The sequence below is a fragment of the Loxodonta africana genome, chromosome 6 (assembly GCF_030014295.1).
Source record: "Loxodonta africana isolate mLoxAfr1 chromosome 6, mLoxAfr1.hap2, whole genome shotgun sequence".
Classification (NCBI taxonomy): domain Eukaryota; kingdom Metazoa; phylum Chordata; class Mammalia; order Proboscidea; family Elephantidae; genus Loxodonta; species Loxodonta africana.
The window spans coordinates 84863773-84880368 of NC_087347.1; the positions used below are offsets into that span (position 1 = coordinate 84863773).

A 16596-nucleotide genomic window follows, 5' to 3' on the forward strand; every position below is an offset into this window, starting at 1 on the left:
TACAAAAGATCTGGGATAAACAAGGGTCAGTACAGCATAGTGCAACACAGGAATGAATTTATTATTCAGTATTAGACATTGCTGTGCAGGATTTCCTGCCACAGGAAATCTCTCACAGGTTCTTTCTCCCCTTGGCATGTCAACATCATCTCCCTATGGAGAGCTTTTCCTTGGGGATTTCTTCTTTACAGTTGACACTAACTCACATTAACCTCTCTTGGATAGATGCTGAGTATGTATAAGCATTCATACACACCTATATTTACATATTAAATATTGGTAGGAAATATACTTAAAATGTTAAAAATGCTTATCTCTGGGTGATGGGATTACAAACACTTCGTATAACCTTCTTTGGAATTATGCGATTTTCCCCTGAAGTTCCTACAGTGAACTGTTTTTACTTTAAAAAATGAGTTTTATTAAGGTAGTCAATTCAGGAAAAATATGCTGGACAGTATGTTTGGCAAATAGAGTATGAAATATATTCTGGTTCTAAGTGTTAACTTGCGTATACTAACGTTAGTTACAAAAACAATAAGACTAGCAACTTGAAATGTTCTGCTTTCAAGATTTGACTGTTGCATATCCCTTTTGTGCCAGATTTTCCTCTCCTTTCACCTAAATACTTTCCTCTTTCCTTCCTATTAATTCTGTTCTTTAAATTCATCACTACCTCCAGCTCTTGGGAGACTCTCTAGAGCTGTGGTCTCCAAGTACTTTGTCCTGGACCCCTATCAATAAAAACATTTGAACATGGACCCCAGTAAATGTATATTTATTTATTTATAAAGTTTTACATTTATAATTATAGTAAAATATTATAAGATACAAACAAAAATTAAATAGTAAGGGATCAGATGAAGATAAAATAATGAAAATATAACTTAGGTAACTTAGTGCATTAATAACAAAAAAATTGACAATGATTCATTTTTTTAAAATCTTAGTTTAAATCTTTGTGATTTAGCAATTCAAAAGTTTGGTTCAGTTTATCCCACTATTTGATTTCAATAATTCATTTTCCAGCCCTCTGACTCATACTTGAAGCCTTTGTCAGTTATGAGAAGAAGCGAAATAAAAATATTTAACAATTTGTAGGGTTAGGTGTTAACCAACCAAAATAGCTGTCTTCCAATCAGAATGAATACAGGCTGATACATCTACCCTAAAAGTCTTCACCAGCTGAATGCCAACCATGATTACAAGCGAAAAATAATGGCACTCTGTGCAGGAATGGACCAGTAATGTGAAACTTGCCTCTGAAAGTAGAGGGTGCCTAGAGATGGAAGAAAGAGGCAGGTAAATCCAATGGGGCAGTGAAGGAGTTTTTTTGGAAGTCTTACATGCAAGGTCATATGCTGAGCAGCCTCAGGACCAAATCAGATCTCCACATGCTACAGTGGGAGAGAAGGTTTTATAAGGTAGTGGACAATAATGGCTACATGCAAGGGACTTACATAAGGATGATTTAGCAAATTGTAGTGAACTAGTGGACCACATGAGGGACTCATGTTCAGCATTGCAAAGCCTGTTTCTCCTTCAGTCTACCTCTTGAGGCCAGCTCTTACAATCTGGTATGTCCCTCCTCTTGTGCTGTACTACAAGAGACCCCATTCCCTTTCCCTCCCCACCAGGAACAGCTATGGACGTGGGGTTGGCCAGGTGCCATATGGTGCCTGCCCATGTGCAAGAAACAGAAAGTTATCGTGTGCACAGAACAGGGGGAAGTCTTCTTTGGTACGAAGGAACTAGGAGAGAGAAGGCAACCCAATTCTCAGCTTCCTTATCAGAGAATGTTCTGGGCCCAAGGCCTTTACTAAGGCACCCTGGATGGGAGGCATAGAGGCAGACCATTACCCTGGCACTAAACCTCCAATTCCCATCAGGGTGCCAGGAAAAAAAAAAAAAAAAGCAAAGCAGTACCAAGTCCTGGTATGCCTATCACCTATTTTGGACATTGAGCTGCATGTTCATGGTTTCGTGCATGACTCTGGTGGACGTTATATCTGTGCAGAGTTACTAGTAGGTTTCAGTGCTATTCATAAGGTTTTCACTGGCTAATTCTTCTCAGAAGTAGACCACCGGGTCCTTCTTTCTGGGTGGTTTAAAGTCAGGAAAATTGTCTATCAGGGTTGTATCCTTTCACCATACCTACTCAATCTGTATGCTGAGCAGATAATCTGAGAAGCTGGTCTACCTGAAGAATAATGGGGCATCAGGACTGGAGGAAGACTCATGAACAACATGCAATATGCAGATGACACGACCTTGCTTCCTGAAAATGAAGAGGACTTGAAGCCCTTACTGATCAAGATCAAAGACCACAGCCTTTAGTATGGATTACAACTCAACATAAAGAAAACAAAAAACCTGACAACTGGACCAATAAGCAGCATTATGATAAACAGAGAAAAGATTGAAGTTGTCAAGGATTTCATTTTACCTGGGTCCACAATCACACCCATGGAAGCAGTAGTAAAGAAACCAAAAGACACGTTACAGTTCGGCAAATCGGCTGCCAAAGACCTCCTTAAAGTGTTGAAAAGCAAAGATGTCACCTTGAAGACTAAGGTGTGCCTGACCCAAGCCATGGTGTTTTCAATCACCTCATGTGCGTGCTAAAGCTGGATGATGAATAAGGAAGACCAAAGAAATAACACCTATGAATTTGGGTGTTGGTGAAGAATATTGAATATACCATGGTGTTATGGATTGAATTATGTCCCCCCAAAAACGTGTGTATCAGTTTGGCTGGGCCATGATTCCCGGTATTGTGTGATTTTCCTATATGTTGTAAATCCTGCCTCTATTATGTTAATGAGGGAGGATGGGCAGCAGTTGTGTTAGTGAGGAAGAACTCAATCTACAAGATTGGATTGTGTCTTGAGCCAATCTCTTGAGATATAAAAGAAAGAAAGGATCAGAGCGACAGGGGGACCTCATACCACCAAGAAAGCAGTGCCAGGAGCAGAGCACAGCCTTTGGACTCAGGGTCCCTGCATGGAGAAGCTCCTAGTTCAGGGGAAGATTGATGAGAACGCCAGCCCAGGGAGAGAAAGCCTTCCCCTGGAGCTGACACCCTGAATTTGGACTTTTAGCCTACTTTACTATGAAGAAATAAGTTTCTCTTTGTTAAAGCCATCAACTTGTGGTATTTCTGTTATAGCAGCAATAGATGACTAAGACACAGGGACTGCCAAAAGAATGAATAAATCTGTCTTGGAAAGAAGTACAACCAGAATGCTCCTTAGAAGCAAGGGTGGTGAGAACTGTCTCACATATTTTGGACATGTGATCAGGAGAGATAAAGTCCCTGGAGAAGGGCATTGTGCTTGGTAGAGGGTCATCAAAAAAGAGGAAGACCCTCAACAAGATGGATTGACACAGTGGCTGCAACAATGGGCTCAAGCATAACAATGATTGTGAGAATGGTGCAGGACCAAGCAGTGTTTCATTCTGTTGTTCATAGGGTCACTACGAGTTGGAACCTACTCAACAGCACCTAACAACAACAGCAAGTAGGACTGTCCCCAGCAGATTGATCAGGCCTGCTTGGAGGAGAGATCCCAACCAGCCACCCCAGTTGTGGCTTAATCCAAGCCAACCAAATAGATCAAAGGGCAGCATTTGTCCAATCTTATGTACGTATAACATGTCCTGATTCATGTATGTAAAAACAGTGTATTTCACCCAACGTGACACATTGTATGAACCGTACACATTTCAGTACAAGTAATACAGAAGCTCTCTCAGCACAACTGAACAAGTTATTACCATTGTCAGACCATGTTAATCCAGGCTTGGTGTAGTTAGTCAATGTACTTTGGAACCCCTGGTCATATTCTGTAAGTTCTGTATGTCCAGAGTAATGTTAAACTTTGTCTTAAAAGTACAGATCTCAGAGTTAAACCATCTAGTCCAATGCCATTTACATTTTTTAATGCAGAGAGAAATTTCCTTCTAAAGTTGGAGCGCTCCGCACAAGCAGCTTTCATATTTCAAAAGCTGTTTTCCATGAGTGGTGGAGTTGAACGTATTCATTTGCCACATGATCTCCTCACTACACCAGGTTACACATTCAGTTGGTCCGTGAGGTATCCTCCTTGTTGACAGAGCAGCTGGAACAATGTGGGGAGATGACGCGTCATCTTGGTTCAAATATTGACAAAGCCAACAGTTGGTATGATCGGTAGCTCTGGCAAAAGCCTGTATCATTGGGGCCCATGGATGAAGGGCTTGTCCATCCTTGTGAGATAATCTGTGAAGAAAAAGAGACAGCATTAACAATTCCCTTCTCCCCTCCCCTATATCCCATAGGACTTGGGGCAAGGGTGGCTGGAGCATAGCCACTCAGGCTGTCTGTCCTAGACTTGGGCCAGTGATCTGTGTGGGAACCCAGATCTTTTGTCAGGAATAGTTGTATACAAAAGAAATGCATTTTATAGAATAGACAGTTTGAGCAAACATAAGGTGCAAATGAGAAATGCCCTTGCCTGGAACTGCTGCATTGAAACCCCAGACTGCTTACCTGAGATGTATAGTTCCGGCTGGGGTTGTCTTGTTCCCTCCCATTAGCCATTTAAGCCTGTCCACTGAAGTGCTCAACAGCCCCTATGTCTTGGGGGTGATATGGAGTGCGAAGAGTTCATTCAACATCCAGTGGAAGTCTCTGTATAAAATAAGAGGCCCTGATATGATTTACTGGCCGAACGCCCTGGTCCGTTGGCTCAGGAATCTGTCCCTGGGCAGGTTTTTGCCTTGGCCAGGGTCTTGTAGGCAGGTCAGCTTTTCTATGCTGTCTGGCTTTTTCTGATGACACTGGCAGTCCATGTGTGTAGGCCCAGTCTAGGATGGTGTGTGATCCTCCACAGGCCATCCTCTCTTAAATCCAGGAGGTGGTTGATTGCGCATCTCTTTGCTTTGGAATAGAGGATGCTTCAGCCTCAGTAGTCAGTTGGCAGGAACGGTCTGCTCCTTGGTTGTTTTCCTCTCAGCAAAGGGAGCTTTTTGGTGACCATCCACACAAGTAACAAAAGCTTAACAAGACCAGAACTGATTTTTTTTTTTTTTTCCCCAGATGTCTCATCCCCACAGAGGCTTACTTTGAGGGATGTCCGTGGCCAGATCGAACGGCCAGGCTAATAGCTATAGTCTATGTCACAGTTTCTGCATGTCCCACTAAAATGGCCCTAACTGCAGCAATTCCTGTCAGGGTTGGAGGTAAAGGTTTACAAATATGTCCATTAAAACATCAATATCATCAATACATGTAATAGGGATTTGTAGGGGCCCTGAAGGAACTTATCCACAGTCAGGTTTGGGCAAGGGTCTCAAAGAAGGTGACCTCAGACGCAAAAGTTTTTCTCATTTTGGTGCCAGGTTTTATAGAGATCACAGTCATCTGTGCAATAGTATCTAAAAACCAAAGACATACATGTCTTTTCACTCCCCCGTTGAATTTTAATTGTAACATAAGGCCTTTGGACCTCCCTGGTGACAGTCAAATCAGGCTTAATCCTCAGTCTTAATTATTTCTGAAAGCTGGAAAATCTGGGCAAAGTTGGCAGAACCTTCAGTCATTTGTGGAGCCATGCCTCCACCACACTAATTGCAAGCATGGGTTCAGCCCAGTTGCCTGGTAACATGGAGGTGGGTGCTCCTCTTCTAGTTTTTTCCTTACTGTTACAGCTGTGACTATGTTGCTGCTCAGTTATCTTGAGGAGGGCAGTTATCAGAGAATTCCAGAGAGGGCCTCTAAGGTCTCTTCGAGGTAGCTCAACATGAGCTATCTTGAATGTTATTTTTACTCCTTTTTTTTTTTTTTTTTGCTTCCTACTGTTTTAACTCTTGCTTTGTGCTGGGTGTTACAGGGTTTTCAGCACCAGGGACCTGCTTAGCCCCTTCAACTATTAGAAAAGCAAAGATGTCACTTTGAGGACTAAGGTGCGCCTGACCCAAGCCATGGTATTTTCTATCGCCTTGTATGCATGCAAAATCTGGACAATTAATAAGGAAGACTGAAGAAGAATTGACACCTTTCAATTACGGTGTTGGAAAAGAATACTGAATATGCCATTGAAAAAGGTCAGCAGTTTGAATCCACCACACACTCCTTGGAAACCCTATGTGGAGCAGTTCTACTATGTCCTCTAGAGTCGCTGTGAGTCAGAATCGACTTGATGGCAACAGGTTTTTTTCTACGGCCCAGAAGAATGAAAAAATTTTTTCCAGAAGTAGTACAGTCAGAGCACTGCTTGAAAATGGGGATGGCGAGACTCCATCTCACGTAGTTTGGACATGTTATCAGGAGGGACTAGTCCCTGGAGAAGGACATCACGGTTGATAAAGTAGAGGGTCAGTGAAAAAGAGGAAGACTCCCAACCAGATGGACTGACACAGTGGCTGCAACAGTGGCTCAAACATAGCAATGACTGTGAGGATGGTGCAGGACCAGACTGTGTTTTGCTCTGTTGTACATGTTGTCACTGTGAGTCCGAACTGCCTTGACAGCACATAACAAAAACAAGAAAAATTGACACATATGAATTATTGTGTTGGCAAAGAATATTGAATATGCCATGGACTTCCAGAAGAATGAACATATCTTGGAAGAAGTATAATATACTTCTTGGAAGAAGTATATTCCTTAGAAGCGAGATGGGGAGACTTCCTCTCACTTACTTTGGACATGTTATCTGGAGGGATCAATCCCTGGAGTAGGACATCATGCCTTGGTAAAGTAGGGGGTGAGTGAAAGAGAGGAAGGCCCTTAACAAAATGGGTTGACACAGTTCCTGCAACAACGGGCTCAAGCATAGAAATAATTGTAAGGATGGTGCAAGACTGGGTAACATTTCATTCCATTATATAGAGGGTCACTATGAGTCAGAATGGTGTCAACAGCACCTAGCAACAACAACATGGTCATAAACATTTATTTTAAAATATTTTATTTTGTTTTAAAATAAAGTAAAAGAAGCACAGTTTATTTTTGCCTTTGAGACAGAAGTGCTGTTTTAACAAAGGCATGTATAAGTAACTGTTTTTGAAAGGACTTAAGCTACGGAGGAAACATATTGAAAATGAATGTTGGGAAAATTTCCCATTGATATGTGATTTTTTTTTTTTTTTTGCCAAAATTGTGTAAGTTTGTTATATAGAAAAGTTCTTATATGTGCACACTTAAAACTGGAACTTTATAATCTAACTGCTGGAGGTGATTAAGAAATAAGTATCACGATTTAAACTTAGAATTTCTTTTTCTATGTCAAATCTATTTTGACAGTATTTTCAGTAAATGCTTCTGCTAAATCAGCTTATCAGCTTCTGTGTCTTGCAAAAAGGGAGCCTGACTACAGACTGACTATATGGTGTCCATGTACAGAATTGATCTATTTCCTCTATTAACTGTGCATGTTTTGAGCACTGGCACCATCTCTTATTCACTGTATGAGAATACTAGCAGTCACTTATCAGGCATGTACTGTGTGCCAGGTGCGGTACCAAGTGCTTTACAGTCCATCCTTAGACTTCCAATGACGTGGGTACTGGTATCATTCTCATTTTAAAACTGAGGAATTTTGAAGTTTTAATATTGAATTTTATCTGAACCCCATGATATTAGAAAACAGCAATGGTTAAAGAAACAGCGTTGTGTTCAGGAAAACAGCTTGCTGCAAATAACCAACCTTCCCATATGACTTAGGTAAGACTCATGGCTGCCCCCTTCTTTACCTATAACAAGGCCAGACACAGACCCTCCAAACTCTCATTCCTTGACTCATAAATGTGTAACTGAATTGCTTGTCCCCACTGATCAATCAGAAACAAAGTGCTGGTTAACCAAACTTTGGTGAAGCTCCTTTGCTTCCCCCAAGTCCCTGAACTTTGGCCCATCCTCAGCCTAAGTCAGCACACTACCATCATTTAAGAGCCCCTCCCAGAGAAAAAGGAGCCCTGGTGGCACAGTGGTTAAGAGCTCAGCTGCTAACTGAAAGACTGGTGGTTTGGAACCACCAGTTGTTCCGAGGGAGAAAGATGTGGCAGTCTACTCCTGTAAAGAGTTTAGCCTTGGGAACCCTATGGGGGAGTTCTACTCTGTCCTATAGGGTTTCTGTGAGTCGGAATTGGACTCAACAGCAATGGATGTTTTGGGGTTCCTAAAGGATAGGCTGACTTCAGCACAAAACAATCTGATTTACTAATTGATGATATCCTCACACCTGGGTTTTTTCTATCCTTGTTTATTCTCAGTCTATGTAAGAGAAAAACATCTCTTCCCTAACTCTTTGAGACTCTCACATGTCTTGTGGTCGGGGTGTTCATTCTACTGCAGCAGCCTCTCCTCCCCCACTACTACATTAGTTCCCTTCTCCCCTTTTCCTTCTTGAATAAAGGTTCTTCTTACCAAAGTCGGGATTTGTTTTTCTGTTTGACAGAGATGATCTTCCCAAGGCCATACAGTGATTAAGGCATAGTACTGAGGTGTTAACCCGACACCCGAGACGAGTCTCTGTGCTTAAATACAATTATACACTGCTAGGTTAAGAGCATCTAACACTTTAAATTACACAAAATTCTTTATTGATACAATTGAATAAATCAATGAAAGACCTGAATAACAATTCTAGATAATTTCGTTATTCAACTAAATTTATTGTCATTGTTTTTGAAAAGGGGCATTGTTGTTGTTGCTAGGTGCCATTGAGTCAGTTCCGACTCACAGGGACCCCATGTACAACAGGACGGAACATTGCCAGGCCTGCGCCATCCTCACAGTCATTGCTAAGTTTGAGCCCATTGTTGCAGCCACTGTGTTAATTCATCCATCTTGTCGAGGGTCTTCCTTTTTGACTCTCTGCTTTACCGAGCACGATGTCCTTCTCCAGGGATTGGTCCCTCCTGACAACATGTCTAAAGTATGTGAGATGAAGGCATGACTGCCATTAAATTCTAGTCCTAGTTTTGTTGCTACTGGGAACCCCAAGTTTTGCTCGGCACAACTTGTCACAGCCAATAAACAAGAGGCCAAGGTAGGAAATCAGAAAGGCGCTTTAATTTCATCGCACAAGGAAAGGAACAGTCTCAGCTAGTGCGTCAAAGACTGCTCACGGTCAGCTTCGGAAGATGGGCTTTGTACTGAAGCAGGTAAGGAAATTTAAATTTATCATGAATATTCAGGATCACCCTTGCCACTGGTGCCCAGAACTTGGGGATGACTATGCATTTTTTTTAGACCTGGGTTCCATTCCCTGGAATGGAGAAAGAGGTCAATCTTCTTTCATTAGCACGTTAAGTCTCCACCCAGAGGCAGGGTATCTATATGTATTTTGTACTTAATGAGCCAATAGGTCACTTAAAGTGCCAAGACCGTGTTGAAAGCCTGCTAAAACCAGCTTAGGCCAGCTATGGCCATTTTGCGGTTATCTTGACAAGAACAGGAAAGTGTGTGACCTGTTCTGCTCTGTGTAGGAAGATAAGCCAGAGCTCAATATTCAAACAAGGGTGAGGCTCTGAGGCTGCCTGTCTCAGGTTGCCAAAGAAGAAGCAGCTATGATTGTTGCTGTTGTTGTTTGTTGCCTCCAGTCTATGGTATGATTGTTACTACTTCTGAAATGTAGAAAACTCAAATGAAATGTTGGATAACAGGGAGAATCTGTTACCTAGTATCTTCCTGAATTTCCAATTAGAGAACAAAATGCAAAAGGGTGGCTTTTAAAACTGGTGGTGGCTGAAGTGCTTCTTCTGCACTTAAAAAGAGTAGAGGAAAAAATAGGTATCTAGGAAAAAAAAAAAAAAGAAAAAGAAAAAGCAATAGATCTCCTAACTCAAAAGAGAAAGGAAATAGAAACTTATATTTAGAAAACCATGAGGAAGATGAAAACGAAAGCAATTAAGAGCAACTCCACAGAGGAAAACAATTATAGAAACGAACAGAAGAAAATAAACTAAATTAGAATACGAAAATATAGATGGTCTGACAAAGTCTGGAGAAACCTCAAAACTATGGCCCCGGACTCTCTGCTAACCCAGAACTGAAGCCATTCCTGAAGCCCACTTTTCAGATGAAGATTAGACAGGCCGATAAAACAAAAAATAACACACAACAGGAATATGCTTCTAAGTTCAATCAAATATACGAGACCAAATGGGCAGCTCCTGTCCATTTGGACGAGAAGGATGAGAAGGCAGGGAGGGACAGGGATTGGACAAATGGACACAGGGAACCCGGGTAGAAAGGGTGAATGTGCTGTCACATTCTGGGGGTTGCAATCAATGTTACAAAACAATATGTGTATAAATTTTTGAATGTTAAATTAACTTGAGCTGTAAACCTTCACCTAAAGCACAATAAAAAAAAGAATTGATTTACATTAATAAATCATTTTATAAAGCAATATATATATATATAGACAGAGAAATGGAAATAAAAAATATAGTTTAATATATATAGTATATAAAAGCCAAGTATAAGAATATACTTGGCTTTTGTGTCCTTAAACATCTTTCTCTAGAAGAGGGCATATCAAGAGTAAGGTAAATTCTTAAAAAAAAAAGAGAGATTACTTCCCATTTTCCCCCAGGCACTCCCTGTTGTTTTTAGGTGTCCTCCAATTGATCTGGATTCATAGTGACCCCATGTGACAAGGCAGAACTGCCCCATAGGATTTTCATTGCCCCTGGTGGCATAGTGGTTAGGAGCTACGGCTAACCAAAAGGTCGGCAGTGCTCCTTGGATGTTGTATGGGGCAGTTCTACTCTATCCCATAGGGTCGCTATGAGTCGGAATCGACCTGATGGCAACAGGTTTATTTGTTTTTTTTTTTTGCAGGTGAGTTTGGACCACCAACCTTTCAGTTAGCAGCCAAGCACTTAACCTTCGGCTACCAGGGCTCCTTGCCAAGTGCTCCCTACCTACTATCAATCCTCATGTAGCAGAATGACTCTTACTTGAGAGGAAATATGAATTGCTATTGATGGATGTTATGTGGTGCTAACAGCAAAGGTTAGGAGAGGGTGTCTACATGGAAAATCAACCAGTGAAACCATAACGGGCATTATTATTTAGACCCTTCCATACTCTTCATAGCGTTTTATCATTACCTGGAACATTGTATGTTTTTTAGTTATTATTTATTTTCTGTTTCCCTACTTCCATTAGAATGTAAGCTCCATACAAGCAGTGAATTGTTTTTATCAGCTGCACCTAGAACAGTGCTGGTTATACAGTAGGAAGTTAATAAATATTTCTTAAATTACTGAATAAATGAAGGATATATTTGGTCAAAAGTACTGAATACCATACATTGAAATACCTACTTTGGATCCTCTCTCCTACAGGACAGCAATTCTTATGAAGCGGTGTCAAGGAGATGATATTAACTATCTCCCCATGTTTAATCAGCAGTCTCCTCTCATTCCCCGGTGTTTGAAACTAAAAGACACAGGAAGGGTGCAGTGGGACAGAGTGTTTTCTGGTTTGTTTGTTTGTTTTTCTTTAACATATTGAATGGAACCTGCCAGCAGCTGGGGGGGAGGGTAAGGGGGGGTGCTTTTTCGGAATTGTCCTAAAAAGATATCCTCTTAAACCCAATGACAGAAATTAGTAATTTGAATACTTGTGTAGAAACATCTAATTTAGCTCTCTTCTATTATTATCAACCTAGGTACAAGGTCAGCTCCCAAAATTAATTAAAGAAATACCCACTAACCCGTTGCTGTCGAGTCGATTCTGACTTATAGCGACCCTATAGGACAGAGTAGAACTGCCCCATAGAGTTTCCAAGGAGCGCCTGGAGAATTTGAACTGCCGACCTTTTGGTTAACAGCCGTAGCACTTAACCACTACACCACCAGGGTTTCCAAAATTAAAGAAATAGTACCAATCTAAGAATAAACAGAAGAGAATAGCATAAATCAGTCCTACCTTCAAGGCCAAAGTTCCTTTCACTTCAGCAAGTTTCACTGTGTTTGACATTAGGCCAGCAGCTAGGCTGAGCACAAATAAAATTCCCATTCAGGGGAAATGTCAATGGCCACTGGCCACTATTTATAGAGTACTGTACTGGTTACTGTGTAAATATGTCCCTTTTTCAAGCAGCTTACAATCCTTTGGGGAAGAAAAAGGCTTAACCGCAAAACATAAAAAAAGAAGACCAAAAAAGAATTGATGCATTCTAATTGTGGTGTTGGTTAAGAATATTGAATATACCAAGGTCTGCCAGAAGAAGAAACAAATCTGTCTTGGAGGAAGTACAGCCAGAATGTTCCTTAGAAGCGAGGATGGCGAGTCTTAACGAATTTTGAACATGTTATTAGGAGGGACGAATCCCAGGACAAGGACAGCATGCTTGGTAAAGTAGAGGGTCAGTGAAAAAGAGGAAGACCCTCAACAAGATGGATTGATACAGTGGCTTCAACAACATGCTCAAACTTAGCAATGATTGTGAGGATGGCACAGGACTGGACATTGTTTCACTGACTACATAAGGCCGCTAAGAGTGGGAGCCCAACTCGACAGCACCTAAAAACAACACATAATATAATTAGAGAATAAAATAAGACAGCTTGCCATAAAGTGCTCAATTGGACACAAAGATTCTGTACTTACCCAGTCTATACTGCCAACAGGCTTCCCTGGCCTATCCAGACTTCATTGAATATGCTTTGTGAACAAATTACTTTTCCTAAATGTGTCTTTTTGACAGCTTCAATGACCCTTCCATATAATTCTGAAGCATGAGGTTCTAACTGTGATGTATATATACCACCACTCAATCAACCACAGTTGCAGAATGCTTTAGTGAGTAGCAACCTTAAGGACTCATTTTATGTGGCTTGTATGCTGAAATGAAGCTGCCATTTTTCAGTGTGGGTGTCTTTTTTTTTCCCTCATGACATAGACAAATGTTGATGTTTACTACAAGTTGGTACATTAGTTGCTAATTAAGTTCCTAGCTGCTTCAGCCAAATCTTGCTGTATTGAATCCAAGAAAAGAATGGCAGCTATATAAAAAATAAGTTGTTGGGGGATTTTTTGGTTTTGTTTTATTAAAAGAAAGTTGTGTATTAAAAAATACGGGGAGCTTTCATGCTTGCAGACAGGAAACCCTCTCTCTTGGCTTCCTCCTAGGCTGAGTTGGTGGTTAAAGTCCCTTCCTGTCTGTCACCAGGCACTGATTGAAGCTGTATAAATACTAGCAATCTAACTAAGCATGAAGCAAGAAAGCTGTTTATCATTACTCACTCTTTCTTCATATCCACCTCTAAGCTCCCCGAAGAACAAGTTAGTTCTTGGGGGCTCACACGAGGCCAGGTTTATTCTAGGAAGGACCAAGAACCTCTATGTCCTGGGAACCTGGAGTCACAGATCTACGGAAAGATGTCTTCTTAGCTTCATCTCTTTACCTATCCTTTGCAGTCTCACCCACTCCGGCCAGACAAAATCTACCTGCATTCCCAGCAAGGGGTAATTCCTTCCTTGCTTGCATCAGGCTCTGTGGCAGTCAGTCTCTCTTTACCTTTCCAGTGGTAAGCGTCACAGGCATCACATGCTCTTCTAGCCTCCACACTCAGGTTGCAAAGGGATGGTGCAAAAGGGCTGCGGAAACTTCTGTAAGGTCTGATTTTTGAGGCAGAACCTTGATTGGAAGGCAAGACACCCGGAAAAAGAGCATTGCTGGAGCGTTATCTTACTCGGTGTAGGAGAGAATTCGCTTTCCTTTTCCATTTCCCGCGGTGCCCTTATCCAATGGCCTCTCCTTGAAAAACCCAGCCAAAGGGTGGCTCCGCCCCGACGAAACAGACAGTCCCCTCCCAGTTGATTGCGTTTGGAAAGTGCTGGAGAAGAGAATCGAAACAGAAACCAAAGTTTGGCAAACTGTAAGAACTGCCTGGTGGAAAGCCTGGACGCAAAGCTCCCACCGGGTGCACAGCGGCGTCCCCAGCCCCTGGCCGGAGCGCGCGCCACGGAGAGTCGGAGCGGCGGCGCTCGCCTGCCCACACCTGCCTGCCGTCGCATCCCCAGTCTGCCAAGGTGCGACCGCGCCCCCGGCGCGCCACTCAGGGGCCCTGCCGGTAGCCTCATAGTCGCCAGGCACATCCCGAGAGACCCTACTGCTCTGAAGCAGTGGAGCCCGGTACATATCTCACGGACTAGGAACCTGACCGTCTACTTGGGAGAATCCTCTCCTTTCTCTGAGAGGGAAAGATGTCGAATGGGTGTTCCTTAGACAAGAGTTTCCGGTATCTCATCTCGTGCTTCAGGGTCAGACTGAAAATGTACATCCAGGTGGAGCCAGTGCTGGACTACCTGACATTCCTGCCAGCAGACCTTAAGGAGCAGATTCAGAAGACGGCTGCCACCACCGGGAACATACACGCAGTTGAACTGCTTTTGAGCAACTTGGAGAAGGGGTCCTGGCCCCTGGGCTGGACTAGGGAATTTATGGAGGCCCTCCAGCAAGCGGGCAACCCTTTAGCCGCCCGCTACATGAACCCTGACCTCACCGATCTGCCCTCGCCGTCATCTGAGAACGCTCACGATGAGTGTCTCCAACTGCTGAACCTCCTTCAGCCCACTCTGGTGGACAAGCTTCTGGTTAGAGATGTACTGGATGAATGCGTGGCAAATAACCTGTTGACAACTGAAGACAGAAGTAGGGTAGGTATCAGTTCAGGTGGAACTTGGCTTTTAGGCAGATTTTGCAATGCAGGGTTGCTTGTGCGTTTGGCATTTTTTGGGTAATTCCAGCCTTCTCTGAGAAGAGACTAGAAAAGAGTTAAAGACACAATTTTGGAAATCTAAATGCAAAGGGGCTATTCTGATTCCATTGAAATAAGCTAAGGAGGTGCTGACTTTAGAGTAATGATATGTACTAATCGATGATGTTTATCAAACACTTGTGCAAGGAGTATCATTTGCAAAACGTATAATCACAATTCATACTTGCAGTAACCCACTGGGGCTCTTAATCTTATTAACTCCATTTTATAGATGAGAAAACTGAAATAGGTTAAATAATTTGCCCAGAGTCGTCCCAGGAAGGCAGTGGCAGAGCTATGAATTTAGATCCTGATGGTGTGGAATTTTATGTACTGTTCAGTGTACTCTCATAAAACAGGGGTGAACATACAATGGCCCATGGGCTAAATCTGGTCTGCTACCTGTTTTTGTAGGCCCGCAAGCTAAGGATAAATTTTAGATTTTTAAGTGATTGAAAAAAATCAAAAGAGTATTTCGTGACACATGAAGATTATATGAAGTTAAAATTTCAGTGTCCATAAGAAAGTTTATTAGAGCACAGCCACGCTCATTCATTTATGTACTGTTTATGGCTGCTTTCATGCTCCAGTGGCATTTAGACAGAGAGCATATGGCCCATAAAGCCTAAAATATTTACTATCTGGTCCTTTAGAGAAAACGCTTGTCAACCTCTGCCCTATGTTATTCCGTATGCCATTTAGTTTTGCTCCAAATGGGGAAATTACAAATAACACACACACGCACACACTTTTTTTTTTTAATATCTAAGTTTAAACCTCTTCCTTTAGAGAAAATGTTTGTCAACCCCTGCCCTATGTTATTCCGTATGCCATTTAGTTTTGCTCCAAATGGGGAAATTACAAATAACACAAACACTTTTTTTTTTTAATATCTGAAAGTTTAAACCTCTTCCTTTAGAGAAAACGTTTGTCAACCCCTGCCCTATGTTATTCCGTATGCCATTTAGTTTTGCTCCAAATGGGGAAATTACAAATAACACACATGCACTTTTTTTTTTTTTAATATCTAAGTTTAAACCTCTTCCTGGGAGTCCAAATTTAAATATAATTCATTTAAAAAAGCGTTGTTAGTTGCCGTTTCCGTATTGGTAAAGGAATAGTAGTTTTTAGGTAGCATTTTGACAGGATGAACTTTACAGGTAACTTTATAGTTAATGTAATGTTTTATTGGTCATTGTTTTTCAATGAGCGAAGATGTACTCTGTAGTATATAAATGGTGACATGTTTGAATCTGACTTATTCAGGGTTGTAAGTCAAAAGTCTTGTTTTGAAAGGCATGTAGGCTTTTAAACACATGACAAATGTCAAAGGTTTTGTTTATACCATACTATCATTTAGACATTTTCCTTCTCTCCCTGTTTTTTTTTTTTTTTTTTAATTCAGCAATTGTTTGTATCATCATCACGAAGTGCTGGGCATTGGATTGATAGGCTACAGTCTATGATGTGACGTGGTCTTTATGACCAAAGCTAATGGCTCTTTGACCACCATGAGGGCCTGTCCAAAGACTGAAGCCTGCATCTAATTTTGATGACCGGTTTTCTCAACAAGTAAATTGCTTTACACTGTTGTCTGTAACGTTTATGTAATTTGTGTATTGAGAACCAGCTAGAACGCATTATAGTAGTCCAGCTGGATATGACAAATGTGTACATCAGTGTGGCAGAATCTTAATTTGGAAGAAAGTATGCAGCCTTCAAGCCAGCTGGAGTTGGGAGATGGCATTTCCAGCCACGGTAGCTGTTAAGAAGTCCAGAAGCAACAGAGTCCAGTAACACCACAAAGCTGTTTATATTTGGTGGGAATGA

At 41.6% G+C, this 16596-nt stretch overlaps 1 protein-coding gene and 1 long non-coding RNA gene across 7 annotated transcripts in view; one reads left to right on the forward strand and one right to left on the reverse strand.

Moving 5' to 3' along the window:
- Positions 1 to 251: 251 nt before the first annotated feature.
- LOC135231546 (uncharacterized) lies at positions 252 to 14030 on the reverse strand. Of its 5 annotated transcripts, none has more exons than XR_010322299.1 (4): positions 11930 to 14030; positions 11323 to 11437; positions 4532 to 6505; positions 258 to 4261 (listed from the first exon to the last, which is right to left on the reverse strand). It is a non-coding gene; the product is annotated as an uncharacterized LOC135231546 (long non-coding RNA). The 5 variants fall into 5 exon arrangements; XR_010322301.1 differs by having other exon boundaries at positions 261 to 4261; positions 11323 to 12526; positions 12614 to 14030; XR_010322300.1 differs by having other exon boundaries at positions 252 to 4261; positions 4532 to 4672; positions 11323 to 14030.
- IFIH1 (interferon induced with helicase C domain 1) overlaps positions 13898 to 16596 on the forward strand; it is a 78327-nt gene continuing 75628 nt past the window's right edge. Inside the window, exon 1 of one of the 2 annotated variants that reach the window (XM_003405827.4) lies at positions 13898 to 14665. In XM_003405827.4, coding sequence (XP_003405875.1) covers positions 14213 to 14665 — 453 coding nt within the window. In that variant the 5' untranslated portion in view covers positions 13898 to 14212. The remainder of the gene's footprint in view (positions 14666 to 16596) is intronic. The other variant, XM_023542884.2, reaches the window with a different exon arrangement.